Below are 24220 nucleotides of genomic sequence, written 5' to 3' on the forward strand. Positions count from 1 at the left end.
TTGCAGGATAAATGTTTAGTAATTGCTTCCTTCTTGCCACCATGTCATATAACCTAGTTTTGTGAAGTGTTCTGGATAATGGCACTGTACATTTATATTCATTAAAATTAATATTATGCAAAACATACATTCACATGCAGACAAAGTATCTTCAGATACATTATATTCTATTCTAGTTATTATTATTATTATTATTATTATTATTATTATTATTATTATTATTACAACACATTTTATGGAAAAGTACTATACCTTACATTCTACATATTTGAAACATTTGAAACAAATTAGTTTAGGTATTTTATTTTCTACTCACAGAACATGATCACAGTGGCCTTTCACGTTCTTAATAACTGTCCCTTAAAGATAAATATTTATTTTAAAAAGAGAAAAAGAAAACATACATCATGATTGGGCCACTTCAAAGCCAAACATTAATATGTCTGCAATGAAAGGTCTCTCTCATGACTTAAATATGTAGCAAAATTAAACCTCAGAACTACATTTACTTCTGTTTCATTTCACATTCTTTAAATTCAAGGGGAAACTGCTTTGGTTTATTCTTCTTATTTTCATCACGGAATATTTTAGCAGAATGAAAACCTAATGTATTCCAGTTCATTGCCAGGAGAACATATAAACCTGAGATTTGAAAGAATGTGTGGGCATTTCAAGGTCACCCCTTCCTATTTACGTATAAGATGTGGTTTTCAATTTAACTTTCTCAATGTGCTTTGCGTGAGATTTAAAGCAAACACAGTCTTGTTTCTTGAAAGTCTTTCTCTGTGGGATAAAAAATACATAATTTACGAGTTACCAAGACATCTTTTAAATTACTTTTTCACTGCTTTCTGAGTTCTCTGTGTTGACTGAAACTCATAGGCTTTTTTCTTGGCCCTGCTGGAGAACAAACTAATAATGGCACAGGAATATTTGACTTTGCTGGTTCCGTTATCCTGTGGTCCACAAAACATTCCCTCGGTGGATAAGCACATTTTATCTGCGCTCCATTATAATCTTTACTTCCAGCCCCTATCAGAGAAACAGATACTCAGAATAGGCCTATGCAACTTGTGGCATTTCTGTTATTAAAGGTAATTTATAACACTGTGTATTTTGAAAACAGCAATCCTTGTAAGCAACCTTGGATAAAGGTGTCAACTAAATTAATTCATAGAAAATTATCTTTATTTTTACGTTACATGATTTAGGTTCCAGTGCGGAAGGAACGTTGACAGCTGATGTATTGATGAGGAAATGCAGTACACATTAATTTTAGCATAATAATTGTGATCCATTATATTCATACTTTTATTCGCATCATTACATTTTCTATTTCATAACAAGTTTATCGCTTTGCATTTGCAAATGCATTTGCATTAGATTTTGCAAAACAGAACATTAACCGATCAAACTAAAGCAATCCAACAAATGCAGAGGAAGGAATAGGGCCAATCAGTCTATATTATTGGCACTCTATGCATTTCATTTGAAGGAATAAATCATACAGCTGGCAATGGTATTTAAAAAGCGAATCTGAGAACATGTCCGGAACCTCAATATGCGATTCTAGGTGCTGTATGAAATATTCATGCTCTTGTGTACTTGATCATAGTTTTTCTGTATTAGTTTTTGCTTTATTTTACAATACTATAACTACACAATGTCATCGATTAATTCCCCAGTCACACAAGGCCACATAGGTTTATTTGAGCTTCTATAATTGTGTCAACACCAACAAGATTTATATGAGGGTGAAAAGTTTACCCCTGTCTGGGCTATATTTTAATTTTTGGAGTCATTAGACAGTGTCCCTGAGGAAGACATGATTGCTTATTTAAAGTAGTTCTATATTGTTTGACTTTGAGTGTTTTGTTGTGCTTTGTTTTGTTTTACAGTTTCTGAAGACAGAATCAGATTACACACAAAGTTTGCATATTTCTCAAATGTATAAGAACTGAACGTAGCCTATCTAAAAATGTATTGTACTTTTAATAGCAGGCTCCATCTAGTTTCTTAAGTTTCATAAAATGTGTTTGCAATTATATGAACCTGCATTGGCCAACTTGTGGAGGTAATCTCTGGAGTCGGTTGTTCCTTATGTCCAGCCAGAGTAATCTTGGCAACTAATCAAACAAATGTATCGGTAGTTTGGCTAGTAAATTCCCCTGGAGATGAGGCTGCTGCAAGAATAGAAGCAAACAGGTACCGATTTCTCTTAATGGTTGAAATATAAATTGGTGATGGCTAATGAGGAACCCTGTATAATGTTTTATATTAACTGTATAATGTTATATATTAATATTAGCATTAAAAATAAGAGCATGTATACAGGGCTAGAAAATTGGATTTATCAAGCTAGCAATAGTCAACAAGGCGGCTATTAAGGGTATATCCTCTAGACGTTTCTCTCTCTGCTTCCACTTCTGCTTTTCTATGATAAGAGTACAACCCACGGATGTTCAGCCCACATGTTTTTGCCAGTTGGCTTAGTGTCTGTTTGTGGATTTCCTGTTCTTCTCTCAAGGCTGAAGATGTTACATTATAGTGTTTGATTACCTCATTGTCCATCGTTAGAGAAAACTGTGAGATTGGGCAGTTTGTATGCCATAACAGGAAGACACCTGCTTCCATGATGACCGCCTCCCTCCCTCTGGAAGAACATCCTACAAACTCTGCAGAGCTGGCATTTTCTGGAACTTGTGATTGGATAATTATCACAGTACCCTACGTCATTTTCCCTTTAAAACTGTAGTAATTTCTGCTAATAATTTAGTTTCACTGCGGGGTTACCCCTTGCACATGATTTTTCTGAGCTCGGTAAATAAATATATTATTCTCTGAACTTCAAAGACTTCAATTCTTTACTGGGTTCTTAAGCTACCGAATATCACTCCAATGATTCTGGTCCTCAAGTGCTTTTGAGAGAGTTGTTGTTGTTGTTGTTATGTTGTGCTAATACTTGGGAAAGTCACGTCACTTGGTTGGCACTACATCATCACAATGTGTGCGTAAATTCCTGTCAACAGAGACTGAGAACAGGTACAAAACATTATCAAATATATTAAGGCCTATGAAGTCTATGAATAAACAGTAGACCATGACTGGTAAATTATTGGTCAAACACAGACTGATTAGGCCTACACCTAGGCTACAAATGCTTTGACTGTATTGTTTTATTGACATTTGTTGGTTGTTCATTGGTATGTGTTTAAGAAGACCAGAAAAACATAAAATACATGTGGCAACATATATATGTGAGACAAACCCTACCTGTATGCTTGTTGAGATAATTTGAATATTTAAATCAGCAAAATGTCTGTTGCTGATATCCAGCATGCTCTCCTTGTCATCAGTTTCTAGTCATTTTTCTGTGTTGTTGTACTGTACTTCATTTCCCCATATTACGCTTTTCAGAGTTTATTATTCATAATCTTGATAAAATTGAAGAAAAATCTGTCTCATAATCCACAAGTAAGGATTCTAAGATCTGTATGTGGGAGTCGAAATATCCAAACTTGTACAGTTCCTGTATAATGTATTTATTTAGCTATTTCATTATCTATATATCTTACTGTCATAGTAATAATGGTAAAAACATTTTTCAAAATGTTCATTGCGACAGGGTGCATTCATTGAAATGTCTCTACGTCACAGATTAAGAAGTGCTTCAACATAAAGCACAACATACATATTGTGGTGTCTTAGTAAGAAATATAATATGAACATACATAAATATCTGTATGGTCTTATCACCGTTAATGGGACACCAGATGTTTCTACTTTCAGGGGACACCATTCTACATATTATATTGAATGGCTGTAAGTTCTTACTACTAATTGGCTATCAGAATGGAATGAAATTTTGATTGGTCCACCATTGTTTTAAATGGGATTTTGTGGTGATTTTGATTAATAATAAATCAGTAATTATTAATGATATCTGTACAAAAAGCACAAGCAACTTACTAGGTAGAATAATGCAGAATAATTAAACATATAGTTATAAAATGCTATTTACTATTATTTACTAAGACAATGTTTTATTGCATACAAAAAAAATACATAAGCAAGAAGCAAGATGTAATTATAATAAAAACAAATACACAATTATGTAAATTATTTGTAAAAGAAGTTAGTAAAATTAAAATTGAATGAAACAGGAACTGTATTATTAAAACATATTTTCTAAAGTAGAAAAAAATATAAAACAGATATTTCAATCAAAAAAGAGGAAGGTGAACTTGTAACTATTTTAAAGTGAAGCCTAGCAAGTACAATATATTCAGTGCTCTCATATGGAATTGTGCAGAACTCTCTTTGAGTACTTGCTTTAAAATTCTGAGTTTCTGGTCGTGAATATACTCTTTACCTATGTGACTGAGCTTATATATAAACATCTATTTTGAAAGCCTTTACATCTCCTATCATAGTAGTATCATAGTGTATTGTCTAAGCTGCAGTCAAAAGAAGCATGTTCATTTTCCGTCCTATTTTTACCAGGTTTTAGGAATGAAAGGCATTTACTTCATTTCCTGTGTGAGGCTTGACATCCTCTGGTATATTTTGCCAAAATATTCCTTCTTTGAAGTAATTAAACCTCAACTGCCTGAAACGCCCTATCAATTATCCAGTGTGCTATGCCACAACTGAAACGTTTTCTTTTCAACTTTCTTGATAAAGCTGAAGTCTGTCTTCTCTGTGTCTTGGTGTACTTTCACCAGTTTCCAGTGCATCACAGTCATCAGTAAAAAACACCAGGTCCTGTTTAATAAATGAAGACAAAGTTAGTGGTCGATACCATAGCAGGCCAAAGGCAAGACAGAATAATACAAATAGTTTTGGCATGTACCCTGTAGCAGACTTTGTTGATAATGATATACAGGCTTCTGACTCTGCGATTCAGGGCTTTTATTCTGGGGCGCTCCCTGCACTCTGGAGTGGTGAGATTCTCCAGCATATACAGGAAGTCTCGCAGTTTAGGCATAACACAAGAGTTCTGGGAAAATAATCACAGTTTAGTAAAAACAAACACCTTTATGTATACATACACAAGTAAGTGAACTGGTGTTTTCGGTGAACTTTCTAATTATATGAATAGCTTGATTGTACAAATTAAACATTTAATGTTATAACTAAATTAATATTCTGCTTAAATTCCATACTTTTTCAAATAAAAATAGAACATACAATTTATATTTATATTCATATTAAACACGTTTTTAGTAAAGATTTAGAAAAGAATAATAAATGCAATAAATAACAAATTTAACATAAGAAATGTGTATGTGCAGTGTAAAATGATGTACTTGATTACAATTTGAAAGTTAACAGCCACAAGTTTTTCCTTCTTGTTCAAATAACGAAACAGCCCTAAAAATACCCACAAGACGTGAGAGCCATTACTCATTATGATGACATTACCTCGATATGAGAGGAGGTTGGTTGCCTGATTAATGCACATATGGAAAGTGATACATATCTTAGTTTATACATAACACATAGGAGTCTCATTTGTGCAAATATTTGACAAATATATTCAGTTGTATCATGAAGTCACTCAACGATGTTTAGTAAGAGATGAGTATTATTTTAGAAAACTGGTAAATAAAACTATAATAAATAAGTATAAATCGCATTTGTAATGTAGAAATCCTACTCAACTGAAGGTCAACCATATAATTGTATAGAGACTACTAACGCCGTTGTAGTATATGTTGACTAATAATAAACTTCAAATAAATACATATTACAGTAAGCACCCCCACATGATATTCGGATAATTAACAACCATTACGTAATACATAATACATGAGTATACATATGTAATACATAGCATGCGCATTTTTAAAGCAACAAAGTTGAACTCACATGGACATCAAGATACATTTTGGGTAACACCTCAACACACGATTTCTGAAAAACAACAACATATTATTATTATTATTATTATTATTATTATTATTATTATTATTATTATTATTATCCATAGTAATATTAATATTATTATTTAAAAAATAAATTAAAAGTTAAACTTACCGTACGTTGGTATTTTTGTAACTTTTCCAGACTATCCATAATTTCTTTGCTCAGCCCTAACACTCTGGAGTAACATGTCGGTGGAGCACAGTTTGCCAGGACAAGCAAAGTGCTCAAAATAGCCAAAACCCCGACTCCCAGTTTCATACTGGAGCTCCCCAGATGTTCTGCAAAGACTGATGGAGAAACAAAGCAGTGGGTAGGAAACTAACTCCTGCCTCTCAGTTTCCCTGCTTTTCAACAGCTGGAGGGATACACAGCAGTGACGTCTAGGGCTACAGGCTGTTGTAAACTTTAAGAAACACGCCGCATTCAGGTCACCGTGCAACCCTTCAGCTAATGAATCAGATTAGTAAGGTATGTGTGTGTAGTGCACCTCTAGGGCTGCCCTAACACCGCATATTTGTAAGGGATATAAACCTTTAAGAAATATGTTAGTTATTACTTTCTTTGTTTGGCTTTCAATTATGTTGTTAAGTATAAATTATTTTTTAAATTGATAAGAAACAGATCCCTTTGACCGAAACTATTCTGGTGAATTGTTTTGATAGGGGAAACCACTATACATTGCTCATCTTCATATACTTGACATTATTAAAGTGTATAAGCAACTTTGCCTAATCCTCAGTACACATGTCTTAACATCAAAAGCTGCTACATGGTGACACAGTGCAGTGTCATGAGTGGATATTCAGGGATGTTTGTGTCCGAGTTTGAAAGCAGTAGAGTGAAAACTGACTGTGTCTTCTTACACTAACTCTCACAAATAAAAATGCTATCCCTCCCTTATTATACAAATCAAAACTACAAGCAATAACACTAATGACTAAATGTCATACATACAAATAAAGTCCATGGTATTTGTGATGTTTAACTTTGATTGGGGGTTTTCTGATGGTTTTCAATGAATAATGAATAAAAAGTAAAAGTTCATTATTTTTCATACATCAATCACTATTGTACAGCTGTAACCATATGTCATTTAAACTTATTAACTTGCTTTTCAAATACATTAGTATATAAGTAGAGTATACATGTAAAGTAAAATAAAACAGTATTGTCTTGCAGATTCTGGACGAATTGCAAAGTAGAAAGAGTATAAAAGGGTTTGTGAAGCTTGAGCTGAGTGTTTTGAAATGCCATTTATTTAACTGAATCCCTCTTTGAATTACTTGCATGGCTGGTTTGCATTTTCTGGTTGAACTGCCTCAATTGCATATTGTAAGCCATGACTCCCTTTAAAATAAAGACAAGAAAAATAAACAATATATATTCCTGCACTGAATAAACCAAAACATGCATCTCATTCATCTTGTTTGACTAAAAAATGAAATTTGTACCATATTGAAAGCACTATCAAAATTCATTGTACATCCCCTTTTCTTACACAGATATACACTCACCTAAAGGATTATTAGGAACACCATACTAATACTGTGTTTGACCCCCTTTCGCCTTCAGAACTGCCTTAATTCTACGTGGCATTGATTCAACAAGGTGCTGAAAGCATTCTTTAGAAATGTTGGCCCATATTGATAGGATAGCATCTTGCAGTTGATGGAGATTTGTGGGATGCACATCCAGGGCACGAAGCTCCCGTTCCCCCACATCCCAAAGATGCTCTATTGGGTTGAGATCTGGTGACTGTGGGGGCCAGTTTAGTACAGTGAACTCATTGTCATGTTCAAGAAACCAATTTGAAATGATTCGACCTTTGTGACATGGTGCATTATCCTGCTGGAAGTAGCCATCAGAGGATGGGTACATGGTGGTCATAAAGGGATGGACATGGTCAGAAACAATGCTCAGGTAGGCCGTGGCATTTAAACGATGCCCAATTGGCACTAAGGGGCCTAAAGTGTGCCAAGAAAACATCCCCCACACCATTACACCACCACCACCAGCCTGCACAGTGGTAACAAGGCATGATGGATCCATGTTCTCATTCTGTTTACGCCAAATTCTGACTCTACCATCTGAATGTCTCAACAGAAATCGAGACTCATCAGACCAGGCAACATTTTTCCAGTCTTCAACTGTCCAATTTTGGTGAGCTTGTGCAAATTGTAGCCTCTTTTTCCTATTTGTAGTGGAGATGAGTGGTACCCGGTGGGGTCTTCTGCTGTTGTAGCCCATCCGCCTCAAGGTTGTACGTGTTGTGGCTTCACAAATGCTTTGCTGCATACCTCGGTTGTAACGAGTGGTTATTTCAGTCAAAGTTGCTCTTCTATCAGCTTGAATCAGTCGGCCCATTCTCCTCTGACCTCTAGCATCAACAAGGCATTTTCGCCCACAGGACTGCCGCATACTGGATGTTTATCCCTTTTCACACCATTCTTTGTAAACCCTAGAAATGGTTGTGCGTGAAAATCCCAGTAACTGAGCAGATTGTGAAATACTCAGACCGGCCCGTCTGGCACCAACAACCATGCCACGCTCAAAATTGCTTAAATCACCTTTCTTTCCCATTCAGACATTCAGTTTGGAGTTCAGGAGATTGTCTTGACCAGGACCACACCCCTAAATGCATTGAAGCAACTGCCATGTGATTGGTTGTTTAGATAATTGCATTAATGAGAAATTGAACAGGTGTTCCTAATAATCCTTTAGGTGAGTGTATAATGGTATTTTACAGTGGGTAAGATCACCGTCATACATTTCAAAATATATTTTTTAGGTTATATAGGTTTTTTTATATACAACAATTTTATTTTATTTTTCCTCTAGATTGTAGAGGAATAACTATTCAAGATAACCAAATCACAAACAGATCAATAATTCAGTTTCAGTCTGAAATGTTTACATTGATAACTAGTAAAACTTAATTAAGTATAACAAGAAAATATGAAATTCATGTAAAATACACTACCGTTCAAAAGTTTGGGGTCACTTAGAAATGTCCTTGATTTTGAAAGAAAAGCAAATTTGTTGTCTATTAAAATAACATAAAATTGATCAGAAAAACAGTGTAGACATTGTTACTGTTGTAAATAACTATTGTAGCTGGAAACGGCTGATTTGTAATGGAATATCTACATAGGCGTACAGAGGCCCATTATCAGCAACCATCAGTCCTGTGTTCCAATGGCACATTGTTTGCTAATCCAGGATTATAATTTTAAACAGCTAATTGATCATTAGAAATCCCTTTTGCAATTATGTTAACACAGCAGAAAACTGTTGTGCTGATTAAAGAAGCAATAAAACTGGCCTTCTTTAGACTAGTTGAGTATCTGGAGCATCAGCAATTGTAGGTTCAATTACAGGCTCAAAATGGCCAGAAACAAAGAACTTTCTTCTGAAACTCGTCAGTCTATTCCTGTTCTGAGAAATGAAGGCTATTCCATGCAAGAAATTGCCAAGAAACTGAAGATCTCGTACAACGCTGTGTACTACTCCCGTCACAGAACAGCGCCAACTGGGTCTAACCAGAATAGAAAGAGGAGTGGGACACAACTGAGCAGGAGAACAAATACATTAGAGTGTCTGGTTTGAGAAATGGACGCCTCACAGGTCCTTAACTTGCAGCTTCATTAAATAGTAACCACAAAACACCAGTCTCAATGTCAACAGTGAAGAGGCGACTCCAGGATGCTGGCCTTCTAGGCAGAGTTACAAAGAAAAAGCCATATCTTAGACTGGCCAATAAAAATAAATGATTACTATGGGCAAAAGAACACAGATTGGAAAAAGTGCTATGGATAGACGAATCTAAGTTTGAGGTGTTCGGATCACAAAGAAGGACATTTGTGAGATGCAGACCAATTAAAAGATGCTGGAGGAGTGCTTGACGCCATCTGTCAAGCATGGTGGAGGCGATGTGATGGTCTGGGGGTGCTTTGGTAGTGGTAAAGTGGGAGATTTGTACAGGGTAAAAGGGATCTTGAAGAAGGAAGGCTATCACTCCATTTTGCAACGCCATGCCATACCCTGTGGACGGCGCTTGATTACAGCCAATTTCCTCCTACAACAGGACAATGACCCAAAGCACAGCTCCAAACTATGCAAGAACTATTTAGGGAAGAAGCGGTCAGCTGGTATTCTGTCTGTAATGGAGTGGCCAGCACAGTCACCGGATCTCAACCCTATTGAGCTGTTGTGGGAGCAGCTTGACCGTATGGTACGTAAGAAGTGCCCATCAAGCCAATCCAACTTGTGGGAGGTGCTTCAGGAAGCATGGGGTGAAATCTCTTCAGATTACCTCAACACATTGACAACTAGAATGACAAAGGTCTGCAAGGCTGTAATTGCTGCAAACGGAGGATTCTTTGACGAAGGCAAAGTTTGAAGGACACAATTATTATTTCAATTAAAATCATTATTTGTCAATGACTATATTTCCTGTTCATTTTCCTATACTTCCTATTCAAACACATCTTTTGAATGGTAGTGTATATTTCAATTTAAGTTACATTAACTACAAACATTTTCAATGCAAATTTATCTGGAAATTCTTAAGGGCAATATCTATAAATTATATATTACATTTTAACATTCCTAAATGAAAACTGTTGGTATGGAGAGAATTTCTAAGAAATAAAGACTGATGTGTGGATACTGTGCCTGAAGGTCTTGAAAAGTAACACTAGGTGTCCCTCTAGAGTTGTCTGTTTTTCCAAATACAAACCTGGCACTCATTTTAAGCATCTGTTTAGATATACATTACAGAAAACAAATAGTTGTAATCAGTTATTTACTTAAAGTTGAGTAACAATTTCTGTGATAAGATTGTCTGTTACTGGTATTTATCCTACGTGATTCATTAGTGATTCCATTGTATCGTCAGTTAGTAATTTGTAAGTATAGTAATTGTAACCAGTGGCAAAATATAAGGCTGCTCCCTTTGAATGTGGACAATGGTTTCTAAATATTTGTACAATTTAACAATAGGTACTCACAAAATGTATCTCTGTGTGTCTGACTAGGTGCTACTGGGTCATACTTCTGAACACTTATGGATTGTCTGTTTAAGTATGAGAATATACTGTTGCCATTACTGTATCATACTTCTTAATTTCTTAATATTGTGTTCATTCTTCAGTCTAGAACTTAATTCCAGAAACATGCATTGTACAGTTAGGTCCAAAAATATTTGGACAGAGACACAATTGTCACCATTTTTGAACGCCCCAAGAATGAGTAGGAACTAAAGACAGCTGCAGTGCAGGCCTGGCAGAGCATCACCAGGGAAGAAACCCAGCATCTGGTGATGTCTATGGGTTCCAGACTTCAGGCAGTCATTGACTGCAAAGGATTTGCACCAAGTATTGGAGCCCCTAAAACTGCGGGGATCACATATAAAAAATTATGTAATTCCTACAACGTTCACCCAATTTGGATGTAACTCCCCTCAAATTAAAGATGGAAGTCTACACTTAAAGATCATATTGATTGTTTCCTTTCAAATCCATTGTGGTGGTGTACAGAGCCAAAATGATGACAATTGTGTCAATGTCCAAATATTTATGGACATAACTGTAGATTGTTTCTGGGATCTCAGTGATGCACACAGAGTATTTATTGGGAAAAGTTGTCTCTAATAAAAGACTTAGAAAGCACTATGATCTGATCCATGGAGCAAAAAGATTCAAATGTTTCAATGAATGAAATAAATAGTGTCCTTTCCTAGGCAGCCATAGAGTGTGCAGCCATTGCTACTGCTGTTAGAGTACCTGTTACCACAAAACGCCAGTATCCTCAGGGTTTTTGTGTAATCTTGACACAACCCATTTTTCTGCATTCATGTTTTGAACCTTGATTCACCCCCACCTAATATTATATGTAAAGCAACCTGTACAACTGGAAGGTTCCCAGTTGGATGCCTAGTTTAGCTGAGCTGGGAGTAGCACATCCGTTATTGTGTTCCCATTGACTATGAACAACAGGCCAAATCGACTGAGGCTAATTTGCATTAGTATACCAACATGTTCTCTTCTTTGCTGTAATGTAAGTAATTTGTTTTCCTTTCAACATGAAGATTTCATCAGGATTTGAGAAGGGTGTGTTGTTGAATTTTCATTCTGTTTATTTACACTTTAAAATTGTTACCTGCTGTACAACACATTCAACCAAATGTTGCCAGGATTCAGATACTGCATAAATGGACAGCAACACATATTTGAATAGTGGTAACTTCTGTTTCTAACAAATGAGCTATGATTGTATTGACATTTCAAACATTGTGGAAGAGATTGTAGAATTACTTACCTATTAGTTCAACGCACAAAGCAAGACCAGAAAAGCAGAATTGTAAATTAAGAAGCATTCATTTCTTGATAGCACAGGAGGTGTTTACGAACACAAAGTCTTGGAAATACATGACAATTAAAGGTGGTTTACGGCATACAATAGCACAACTTGAGTTCTTAGAATAATAACATACTGGATTGAGAAATTTGACCAAAAAGAAATAGATATAAACCAACCCTTTACAGAGTAGAAAGTCAATAGAGAATAGCTATCCTGTTAGTTTCCGTTTGGTACCTACATAAAATGTGTTGCAGACACAGATCTTTTAGTATCAATACATTAATGTAGAAGTTTGTTTTTCACATACAGTAATAAGACAACATTGAATTGCCTCAACTCTTGTCTGTAGAAATATAAATGCACGTAAAGGTACTTCAGATGAGAATACTTGATTTACCAAGTTTAACTAAATATATGTATTTATTATGGATATTTTACAATGTAACATCATGCCCCCATACCATAGGCTTTGGTACTGAGCAGTCTAGAGCCACCTCTCATATTTTTTAATTGGCCACAGTAGCCACACGTGTTTTCTCTTATTTAATCAAGCTGGATATCAATGATCTATTTTTAGCATTTCTTGGCTGAAGGATATACAAATGTATCCTTTCTTTATCTGGACGGTGTTTCCCTCTAAGAGTTAATCATCAGCGGAGTCGCTCTAACAGCACCTGCCAGTAGGGTTTCCATAATTTCCTTTATCAGCGTATCTGTTGGGAGAAAGAAGTCTTTCAGTCATTTCATTGACTTACAACCTGGGAGCTAGTATCTACCTCAGCTTCCCCGCTCAAAACAGCCCCTTCTGGAAAATGGATCCAATTAGCCAATAGAGGGGTGCATTTATTTCCAGAAGAAACTGAAGACTTGTCCTCGTTCCCAGTGATATTTGTACATATATAAAGGATTGCCTTTTCTTTTGTATATGCTTCGATGGGGATGCTCTAGACTCGCGTCTCGCAAAGGCTTGAATCAGAGGCTGCACTAGTCCGAGACCATGGATGAAAACGCGTGGCTTTGCTATTCTTGTTAACAACGGGAAGGAAGAAAACTTGAAAGAACTTAAGGATCCTAGGTGGAAAATCAACTCAAAGCATTAAAAATACATGCTACTTTCTTTTTCTTTTCTATCGTGGGATGCCCGTGGTGGAAATTGCCGGAGATTGTCTGGGGGTGCTGGAAGAAGCTCCGTAATATGGGCGCAAATCACTCCCACAAAACTCCGGTGTTTGATGAGAATGAGGACGGTAAGGAGCTGTCCGAAGTGCTGCTTCTGTGCAGGGTTTAGCATGCACTTCCACACACTGCTGCACAAGCGCTTACAGACAAGCCAGTCTCCTCACTGCTCTGAGAGACATATTCGTGTACAATAATGCACATTGAAAATGGGTTGCATATTTACTGCAGGACCGACGTATACGTGTGTTTGTTCATGGTCAATCTATTCGGATAACCAACAGAAAAACGTATTTTGGTTTCGAGGATCTGATTTCACGTAGCTGATAAGTTAATAATACTGTGTCCACTGTGTATCATTTAAATGAAAGCACACTTTATGTTTTATTGATTGATTGATTGATTGATTGATTGATTTTATATGAATATGCATGTATAGCCTACATTCAAAATAATGAGTGGTTTAATTACTGATACCTACATCTGGAATGGAGTTTGTTTAATTGCTGCGGATCGTCTACTTAGGCAATATATTAATATCAACCCCCCCAGGCTAGTAACGGATGTGTCCTTTTATAAATTGGGCAATGGTGCTAGATGTTACAAGTTTCTTAAAATGACATGTTATGTAATAAAATTGTTGCTCCGTCACCTTAATTCACTATTCTACAAGTGCACAGAGTGGAGTTTATTATTTAAATAGACGGATCCCTTTTAAGTGGACCTCTGACTTAATTTTACCTTTCTCAAAACTCGAAAGCAAATACAGTTCCAGTTAATTTATCTGAGGACATTCATTTTAGATTGCTTACGTTTTCAAAAATGATTTAATATCATCCTCTTCTCTGTGAAATTGCACTTTGCTGGGGTGAAGCTTATCAACATGTGATATGTAAAGTACAGTAGTGTCATTTCAGTTAGGCTTGGTTATCCAAGTGAGCTAGATTATAATACGATTCATTACCTTTTTGTATTTTATAATATAAATGGGCTTAATACAGAAATAAAATATAAACAAACAGGCAAAAAGCAAATATTAGCTGTAAAGAGAGTTATGATGGAACTGCAATTGCTACTACTGTTGTTATAAATACTGTTTCTTACTCTTCTCCTTACATTTTAATAGTTGTAGGAAGACATACTCCAAAGTTGCACATGGCAATAGATTTTGTAATGGTTCATTTATATGTATATATACATATATATAATAAGACAGGTAGCAAAGAAAACAGACTTGTATGTAAATCATAACAATAGATTCCTATTTATAGGAGGTTCTCCTGCATTTTAATATATTACAGCAATGACTCAGCTTTAAAAGCAACAGGATAATAGATATTGAACTGTGCAGGTCTACACAGCAAGATGCTGATTTTGTTTTTAAAGCAAACCTTTGAAATATTACATTTCATCAGCTTTAGTAGCCTATCCTCATTTTATTCATTTTTAAATTTAGACTCACAGATTGTATGTGTGTGTAACACCCCAGTTTTGTAATTGCTATGTGAAATTCAACTCAGCTCAATGCTCTGTCATCTGTGCCAGCATAGACTTAGGAAGCTAAAAGGTGTCCTTCTAAATTGTCTCTGGCAAGCCATCTGCTTCTTTTCACACTGTGAGTCCACAGTACAAACAACATAACTATAGTATCGTGAGGAGGATGGATGTCATTATCACAGGTAACACTGAAGGCTCTTAGGTGAACATTATGTCAAAGGAGTCACTGTTGCATGGCAAGCTAAGGGCATCCTGACCAACTTAAACCATGCCAGATGTGGCAGAACTCTGCCAATTTCACACAGAACCATGGATTAGTGGGCAATGACACGTTTCCTTTGTTTCCTATTCAAACCAGTGATCTCTGTGCTATAGAGCTCAATGTGTGCTAACTGCTGTGGCATTAACCCTTTCTTTGGTTATGCTGTTTGTGAGCTACATGGATATCTTAATTCAACTTCAAACCAGACTTAGAATTTAATTTGTGAACTCCTACAGTACATAAAGAACACACCTACAGTATAATTATACATTGTAAATTAAAATAGGGAGAATGGGGCTATGAATGGGTTATAATAATAATAATAATAATATTGCTTGATGCCTTTCAAAGACAAATAACATTCAGTAACACAATTACATTATATTATAACTTTAACAAAATAGGTGATACCTGATACACATTTGCTTTTGTAATTTTTGGCATATTAATGTGATTTATTTTTATAAATTAAAATATAGTGCTTAAGGTAATTAACAGAAGTAATGTAGTTTTACAATAAAATGTGAATACTTGTTATACATTATTTTATATCTGGCAGTAAAAGAAATGCTGATATACTAGCTCTTGATCGAAACACTTGAATGAAAAGGTATGTACATTCGTTTTTTTTTTTTCTTTCTTCCTTTGGTCTACAATGCAGTGCTGCTATTCAATAGATATAAGCATTTTTCTTGTACACTTGAGGATTAAATGGTCTCAATCATTGCCCATGTAATTTAACATGATTAAAGTTAAAGCCCAAGGATAGGTGTGACTACTGCAGTTGAGGAATAAAGGCCTAGTGTTTTCTTTATTCATAGAGCTCCTGGTTGCCAAGAAACAACATCAACAGATGCTTGTGGAAACTTTTCAGTGACAGAGTATATCAAGCAAAACTGCAAGCAAAGCTGCAAGTAAAATTTACTTATGAGCAGAAACAAGGAATCTTTCTCAGAGCCTCACGCACTAAACAGCAGTAACATGTCTTGCGCATAGTTAGCCCTTTACTACATGCTGTATGTACTTTCCCAGTTCACTAACCAGTGGTGTATGACAGCACGTGGAATGAATTGTGTGGAAAGCGTTACTGCATGAGTCATTTACTTACTATGGATAATGTTAATGTGTGGAAATGTATTTCAATTGGGTAACTTTATTGGTTATTATTCTTAATTAATAATTATATGAATTGCTCAAGAATAACAAATGCATGCATGTACAATAGTATCTCACTGTTTAGCAATACTACAAATTATAATAAACTCCATAAACTCACCATATTTTTTGTAAACGTAATTTTAATCTGATGAAGCTTCGAGCTCCTGACTGATGCTTTTGCTTCATTTTCAATTCTCCTACAGAACTTTCAGTTCCATCATGTTTTGGTCCCAATATTATATATTTTTTCCTATTTTTTAAACATTCTCTATTTTTTTTCTGGATTGCCAGCACTTTATTCCAAGGGAGGGGGTTTATTGTGACTGCAGGGAGGATGTGCTTTCTTTGATTTATGACTCACTGTGGATTTGAATAATTAGGGGGCCAAGCAATGAAGTTTGCTGGAACCCTATTGTTATTGTTAGGATTATTATTATTTTTCTGCCATTTTTTAAAAAAGCCTATGAAAAACCAAACTGCTGGACGAAAAGTCATGAAACTTAATACAGTGATAGATGGCTATGTATAGCTATGCCATATGCAATATGGAGGCCATATGTTACATGTTCTGGTGGCCATATTGGATTAAGTCACACTTTTTGGACAATCTACAAACATTTTCTCAGAAACCGCTTATGGTACAGATGTGAAACTTTGTGTGTGAAGTTATGTTATGACCTATATTCAGATTTGTTCAAGACAAGTGGATACGTCACATGGTTTTTCCGCCATGTTGGATTGGCCATGAATATTCAAAGATCTTCTTCTCTATAACTGCTGGTCTGATTGAGAGAACATTTTTAACACTTGACCTCCTCGATATGTTCAAAGCAAGTTGATTCATACAACAAAATGGCCACCATGAGCCAATCAAATTTCAGCAAAGGTTGAATTGTACAAACTTGCATATATTGTAGTATTGTACAATGTTAGAATGTGTGTGACTCATTGTTCTTTGACAGAATTAGTCCCATATGCAATATTGTGGTCCAAGGTCACCAATAAGTTGGTGGCCATCTTAAAATTGGAAAAAAATTAAAACTCACAAAACTTCATAAAATTGGAGAGTCTTATGCAGAGCTATGCCATGTGGAATATGCAGGCCATATGGCATGGTGTCCATCTTGGATTTAAAGTCAACTTTGGATAATTTTCAAATATCTACTCTGAAACGGTTGGTCTGATTGATTCAAAATTTTGTACACATGCCCTTGGCTAGGTCCTATATCAGATTTGTTTAAGGCAAAATGATTGACGGAACAAGATGGCCGCCATGAGCCAATCATATTTCAACAATGGTGAAATTGCATAAAGTGTCATAAACAGCAGTTTTGAACTACATTATAATGTGTTCGACTGAATGGTACTGTGTAGATGTGTACTTGGCCCCTTGTATCGCTGCTTGCAGCTATATTCTTGTTCTTAAATGAGTGGGGTATACGTATATATATCCACTGTTGATTGATGGTCTCCCCAACTTATTTAAATTTGTTTTCAGTGAAAAGCATCTTATTTCACTGTCACACCAGCAGAACTTCTTATTTGATCTTTTATGTGATCTTCTTCTAGGTCATTTTTCTCTTTGGCATCTGTTCTGTAGCATCTTTTGTTCTTCATGCAATGTGTCCAGCCCAGTGACAATTTAGGATTTTCACTGTTTCAATGATGTGACATATATTTGTTTGTTCTCTGATCATTTTTCTCTGTCTCTTATTGTTATTCCAAGCATACATCTTTCCATGCTTCTCTGTGTTGTTTGCAGTTTGCAGTCTCTGTATAATTCTTGTATTTAGTGACCAGGGGTGGGATTAAATCAAAACTTTGGCCCATCAGCTGATAGTAAATGAAATACCTGTACATCATAGCAGTTACATTTATGATTAAAAGAAAGTTGCACCTTACTAAAAATGAAGTCACAACTGAACACACAACAGTTGTGTAGTTTTATATTGGGTCAAAGTTTAGAATTTCTGTCCATAGGTGAGCATTGGTAGTATGCATTGATCAAATACTTTTTTCTTCAGGCATATTGGTAACTTTCCTTTTAATAGCATGCCATTTCTTCGGAATATACTCCATCCGATTTTTATTTCTCTTATCATTTCTTCCATAAGATCTAAATTTTCACATATTTGTTATCCAAGATAGACATAACTGTTCACTTAATTTTCAATTTAGCTTGAACACTGGTTTTAATCAAATTAATTTTGAGTCCAGGTTTCTTACGTGTATCCAAGTTCTTGAGTTCTAAATTACTGATCTGCAGGTGTTTTTGTAATGATGGCTATGCTATCAGTAAATCGTTGTTAGTCTATTGTCAGTCTATTACAACACTTCTCAAGTGTTGCCGTGAAGAGTTTTGGAGAGAATGTGTTTCCTGAAGCACTTCTGTGAAGATCTTGATCTTGTCAGTCTCTTGGTCTGGTAGATGTGGCGTTGTTGTAGAAATACTTAATACGATTTATGTACGTTTTATCAATGTTTTGATTTCTTGAGTACTGATGACTAAACTTGCATAGCTTGAATAGATTTAATCAAATGTGCTCTCTCTCTCTCACTCTATCTCACTGCTGATTCCAAAGTTATAAAGCTGCCACATATGTTTTTGATGGCAGAACAATACAGAAGAATGATACATTGCAGTTTTATATGATTTTGTTACTCCATACATAAATTCAACATTACTCATCCATGGCAACAGTTCCTATTGATCATAACCCACAATACATATTTGTATTGAAATCTATGCATTTAGGCACAAACTTTATAATTCTATTTCATAAATAAATTATACAATATTATATATTGAAACATCATACAGTTTTATTTTTGAGATAAAAGGTCGGAAAACTATTCCTGCCCTAGCAGATTTATTAAAAGCATGCAATGCAAATAATGTGGTTTCTTGTAATTTTGGGACTAGAACTGCAGAAGTTTGTAGAACTACACTATTTTAAATCTCTGCCAGCTTAGAAAAACCATCTCAGAAACAACACTGACTGTCGGGGTACCTAGGGACTTCAAATGAAAACAGGAGTTTGTTTTACATGTGAAGTGTACAGAAGACTTATTTTTGTTCATAACTATTCAGTGAAGAATGAAGCAATGATTTGATGGAAATCTGTAATGATGAAATTCTCTAAGACTCCTGTAAGGACGTTAGACACCTCCTTCATACAGTATGCTAATTTAATTATTGTATGCCTCCACTACGCATCTCCTTTTTTGAAGTTTCTGTCAGAGAAGTAAAAATACTTGATTTATTCATTATAATTTAGCATAAATGTTTGGCAGCCGTTGACACATAAAGGAGTATGTGCATCTGTGTTCGTCACTTACATCTGGTGACTTTAATGACTGTAACATTTGAAAGGCATTAGTCATCAGGATAAATGAGCCAGTGAGCTACAACAAATTGTTTCAGTCATTTCAGAAAAGGTTTCTTAGCGATGCCCTGCTACATTTCCATGACGTCACAAAGCACGGAGAGCTCTTGTATGGTTCACTTATACAAGTAATCTTATAAGGTTGCTGTGGATGAGTGGGTAAATGGTTCAAGATGATCAGAACAGCTTTATATCTTATGACAGACTTATGGAATAGAAACCTGAAATGTGAATCATGTCAGTTTTTAAAGCTTTCATGTTTTACTTTGAAAGAAACTGATGCACTATGCCAACAACATTTAAAAACAAGTTTATTCTGTAGTATTTAAATTTATTTGCATTTCATTTATTCAATTCTTTTTTATTTCACAACCTGGAAAGTTGTATATTAACCATTATTTTTAATTTACAATAAAAGAATAACGTACAGCAAGCTATACCCCATTACATGTCTTAGCCAAGAATGAAAGCTCCCTCTGCAAGCGCTGTGCAGATATTTCATAGCTAAATCCTGTTATCTGTCTCTGGTGAACAATGTCTAATAAGGCCACTGAGAAAACCAAGGCAAGCAAGTGTACATAACAGTACTTTGTCTGACTGTGGCTATGGTTGAGGGCATTTTGAAACATGACCACATGTCACAAAAGGCTGCACTATTTTAAGAGGCAAGTAAACAGAAGCCTTTGTGTTGCACTAAGGCCTAAAGCCTTCTGCCCTAACATGTCAGAGCAATTCTTGATGATTTACTCAAGGAACAAAAGGGAAAACACAGTAATGGCAGCACATTGTAGTTTTGCCTGGGGGCTGCTCTGGATCTGATAGATTCCGAATGAAGATTTGTGGTCCTGTAGCTTTTCATTTAATTTCAACCACTGACACAACATGTAATGCTTCATACAAGCTGTCATATTTACACAAATACAATCAAGGTATTATGATACCAAATATAATATACACTCACCTAAAGGATTATTAGGAACACCTGTTCAATTTCTCATTAATGCAATTATCTAACCAACCAATCACATGGCAGTTGCTTCAATGCATTTAGGGGTGTGGTCCTGGTCAAGACAATCTCCTGAACTCCAAACTGAATGTCTGAATGGGAAAGAAAGGTGATTTAAGCAATTTTGAGCTTGGCATGGTTGTTGGTGCCAGACGGGCCGGTCTGAGTATTTCACAATCTGCTCAGTTACTGGGATTTTCACGCACAACCATTTCTAGGGTTTACAAAGAATGGTGTGAAAAGGGAAAAACATCCAGTATGCGGCAGTCCTGTGGGCGAAAATGCCTTGTTGATGCTAGAGGTCAGAGGAGAATGGGCCGACTGATTCAAGCTGATAGAAGAGCAACTTTGACTGAAATAACCACTCGTTACAACCGAGGTATGCAGCAAAGCATTTGTGAAGCCACAACACGTACAACCTTGAGGCGGATGGGCTACAACAGCAGAAGACCCCACCGGGTACCACTCATCTCCACTACAAATAGGAAAAAGAGGCTACAATTTGCACAAGCTCACCAAAATTGGACAGTTGAAGACTGGAAAAATGTTGCCTGGTCTGATGAGTCTCGATTTCTGTTGAGACATTCAGATGGTAGAGTCAGAATTTGGCGTAAACAGAATGAGAACATGGATCCATCATGCCTTGTTACCACTGTGCAGGCTGGTGGTGGTGGTGTAATGGTGTGGGGGATGTTTTCTTGGCACACTTTAGGCCCCTTAGTGTCAATTGGGCATCGTTTAAATGCCACGGCCTACCTGAGCATTGTTTCTGACCATGTCCATCCCTTTATGACCACCATGCACCCATCCTCTGATGGCTACTTCCAGCAGGATAATGCACCATGTCACAAAGGTCGAATCATTTCAAATTGGTTTCTTGAACATGACAATGAGTTCACTGTACTAAACTGGCCCCCACAGTCACCAGATCTCAACCCAATAGAGCATCTTTGGGATGTGGTGGAACGGGAGCTTCGTGCCCTGGATGTGCATCCCACAAATCTCCATCAACTGCAAGATGCTATCCTATCAATATGGGCCAACATTTCTAAAGAATGCTTTCAGCACCTTGTTGAATCAATGCCACGTAGAATTAAGGCAGTTCTGAAGGCGAAAGGGGGTCAAACACAGTACTAGTATGGTGTTCCTAATAATCCTTTAGGTGAGTGTAAATACATCCAGTAAAGCTTTGATAATAATGCTGCTCTGGGTTTTTAGGAGTCAACGGTCTGCATTCTGGAATCCATACGTCGGTACAAACTTGAAATATCGCCATCGAAGTATCAGCTAAGATTTTAAGCTCATGTTAGTTTCCCCTTTCCTCCACTCTGTGTTTGGATGAGTTATGAATATGTTATTACATGTGTCAGAGCCTGAGTGCTTTAAAGAGGATTGCAGCACAAGCCAGATCTCATCATTGACATACCGATCTCCAGCTGGATTGTTATTTCTGTTTCCTCACCGTATTGAAAAAACAATGACTGGGAACCTTGTGGGAAATTAATTAACACTGATGTGACTTCAACAAGTGTGCAATTGAAAACGGAAGGGAAAACGGCAAAATATCTGATCTGTAAGAAGGGTGCATTGCTTCTGTTGGTACTTATTCTACTATGTGATGGCAAGTACAGGTTATATGTTCTCCAACAGGCCTTTCTGTGTTTGCATTTGTAACTTGAGTAAAATGAGTAAAGTAAAGAGCCTGTCCCACAGGGTAGTGTGTCCTACACTCTGGTGCCAGCTAGACTCAAATGCTGTACTATTAGCAGCAGGTCTAGGGGTGGTGCACAGCTGACTGAGAGTTTCTAGGTCCAGGGGGGTTTGAGGTGTGTTTAAGGGTAAAGTTTAGCCTGAAAATAAGAGAGTTGTTGTTACAAGAGAGCAGGCACTAAATAGGAAATCATTTAAGAATACCCTGGGGGAGCTACCTTTAGCATTTTGCCTTGATACAGCAAACCCAAAAGGGATCATCAATACAAGTCCCAAATCACATTACAAAACCTCAACAGCTGCTACAGTGTTCTCAATGCCTTTCACAAATTGAATGAATGATCGCAATAAAAAATCCAAATGGCTCAGACATTGATAAACACTTTCATATGTCAAGAGATTACATAGAAAAGGACATGTTTCTGTCAAAAGTACCATCTATAATGATGTCATGTTTTATAATAGAACTGGACGACTAAGGACTTTTTCAATTCAAAAGAATAAGAGTATAAAAAGAAAGTATTCTATCTGAAACCCAGTTGCACTTTAAAGTCAGGCTTCAAACAGAGATGGCCAATATGCAACTAATAAAGTTTAAGTAATTGAATATCATTCATTGGATATTTGGAGATTAACTGGTTAACTGTGTTAAGCCATATATTCATGTATTTCAAAGGCCTGTCAGGTACTATTTATTTTCTGCCAGTGAGATCAGGGATTTAATATCATTATTTGTTTATTTATATATTTTTTGACATTAATGAATAAGTTGTCAAATTGGAAGAAATTCAATTATTTTGTATTTACGTATTGTAATCTATACATAAACACCTCTGACTTTCTGAGTTTTATTCTACCAGAGATCATGTCTTCTATGTATGCATTAATTAAATAAATAAATAGATTACAACTTGGGAGAACATTTGGTCCTGTCAACTGTATTGCAAATATAATCTTGTTTGCTCACTGTGTATTGGCAAACACCATATTTATTTATGTATCTTTACTGAATACCTCTGGGATAGTTTGACCTTCCTAAAAACTAATTAAACCGATCAATTGTCAAAAGTAATAAAACCAAATTATTTTATTATTATTATTAAGTATTTACACTAAATAAAGATTTACTGAAACAAATTGAACAAATTGTTTACATTGTGAACTCATAAATAAGATAGCATGCAACTGACAGCGTAGTACAGGAATCCAATACTAACTTTTGAATGACTCAGAATCCCTGTATGCACATTTTTGTTAGGTGGAATTCTAATAACCCAAAAGTACAATTGAATTAAAGTCAATCTGAGAAATGTATAATTATCTTAAGAGATAATACCATGCACATTCAGAAGACTTGTTATCTGTAATATATACTGCAACTATTTTCTCTCATGTGTTTCAAAAGGTCTTATATTTCACCATGTGATACATATCAGTGTATAGTTGCAGCTGCAGGTTTCTATTTGCTTTACACTTAACCTGTTGAGCAAATCTGCACTCTACCCTATTTCTACATGGATCAATAGAAAAGAAATAGCTCTTTAAAAAGCTGGCTTCTTGGTGGGTGATGTTTTCATTTGAAAAACAAACTTGAGATTACCTCCTTAACAGCTATTGATTTTTGTCAGAACTGCGACCACATGAATAGGTATGGTCGTGCTCTGATTATATCATCTTCAAAACTATTTGTACATTTTGCAGTTTGCAGTAGAGTTGACACTGACAATATTGTAAATA

At 35.9% G+C, this 24220-nt stretch overlaps 2 protein-coding genes across 2 annotated transcripts in view; one reads left to right on the plus strand and one right to left on the minus strand.

Moving 5' to 3' along the window:
* Positions 1–4043: 4043 nt before the first annotated feature.
* On the minus strand, positions 4044–6338 carry cytl1 (cytokine like 1). The gene is made up of 4 exons (XM_066720039.1): positions 6040–6338; positions 5872–5916; positions 4853–4999; positions 4044–4764 (listed from the first exon to the last, which is right to left on the minus strand). The coding sequence occupies exons 1-4, from the start codon at positions 6184–6186 to the stop codon at positions 4666–4668; spliced, it is 438 nt and encodes a 145-aa protein (XP_066576136.1). The 5' UTR covers positions 6187–6338; the 3' UTR covers positions 4044–4665.
* A 6643-nt stretch (positions 6339–12981) lies between these two features.
* LOC136766526 (serine/threonine-protein kinase 32B-like) overlaps positions 12982–24220 on the plus strand; it is a 68648-nt gene continuing 57409 nt past the window's right edge. Inside the window, exon 1 of the mRNA XM_066720040.1 lies at positions 12982–13535. Within this exon, the coding sequence (XP_066576137.1) occupies positions 13484–13535 (52 nt within the window). The 5' untranslated portion in view covers positions 12982–13483. The remainder of the gene's footprint in view (positions 13536–24220) is intronic.

This window comes from Amia ocellicauda, chromosome 13, assembly GCF_036373705.1.
Source record: "Amia ocellicauda isolate fAmiCal2 chromosome 13, fAmiCal2.hap1, whole genome shotgun sequence".
NCBI lineage: Eukaryota > Metazoa > Chordata > Actinopteri > Amiiformes > Amiidae > Amia > Amia ocellicauda.

Coding starts and splice junctions, on each gene's coding strand:
- cytl1 (XM_066720039.1), bottom strand. CDS start 6,186: ATGAAACTGGGAGTCGGGGTTTTGGCTATTTTGAGCACTTTGCTTGTC. Junction 5,917..6,039: donor TACAAAAATACCAACGTACG/GTAAGTTTAACT, acceptor GTTGTTTTTCAG/AAATCGTGTGTTGAGGTGTT. Junction 4,765..4,852: donor TCAACAAAGTCTGCTACAGG/GTACATGCCAAA, acceptor TTTATTAAACAG/GACCTGGTGTTTTTTACTGA.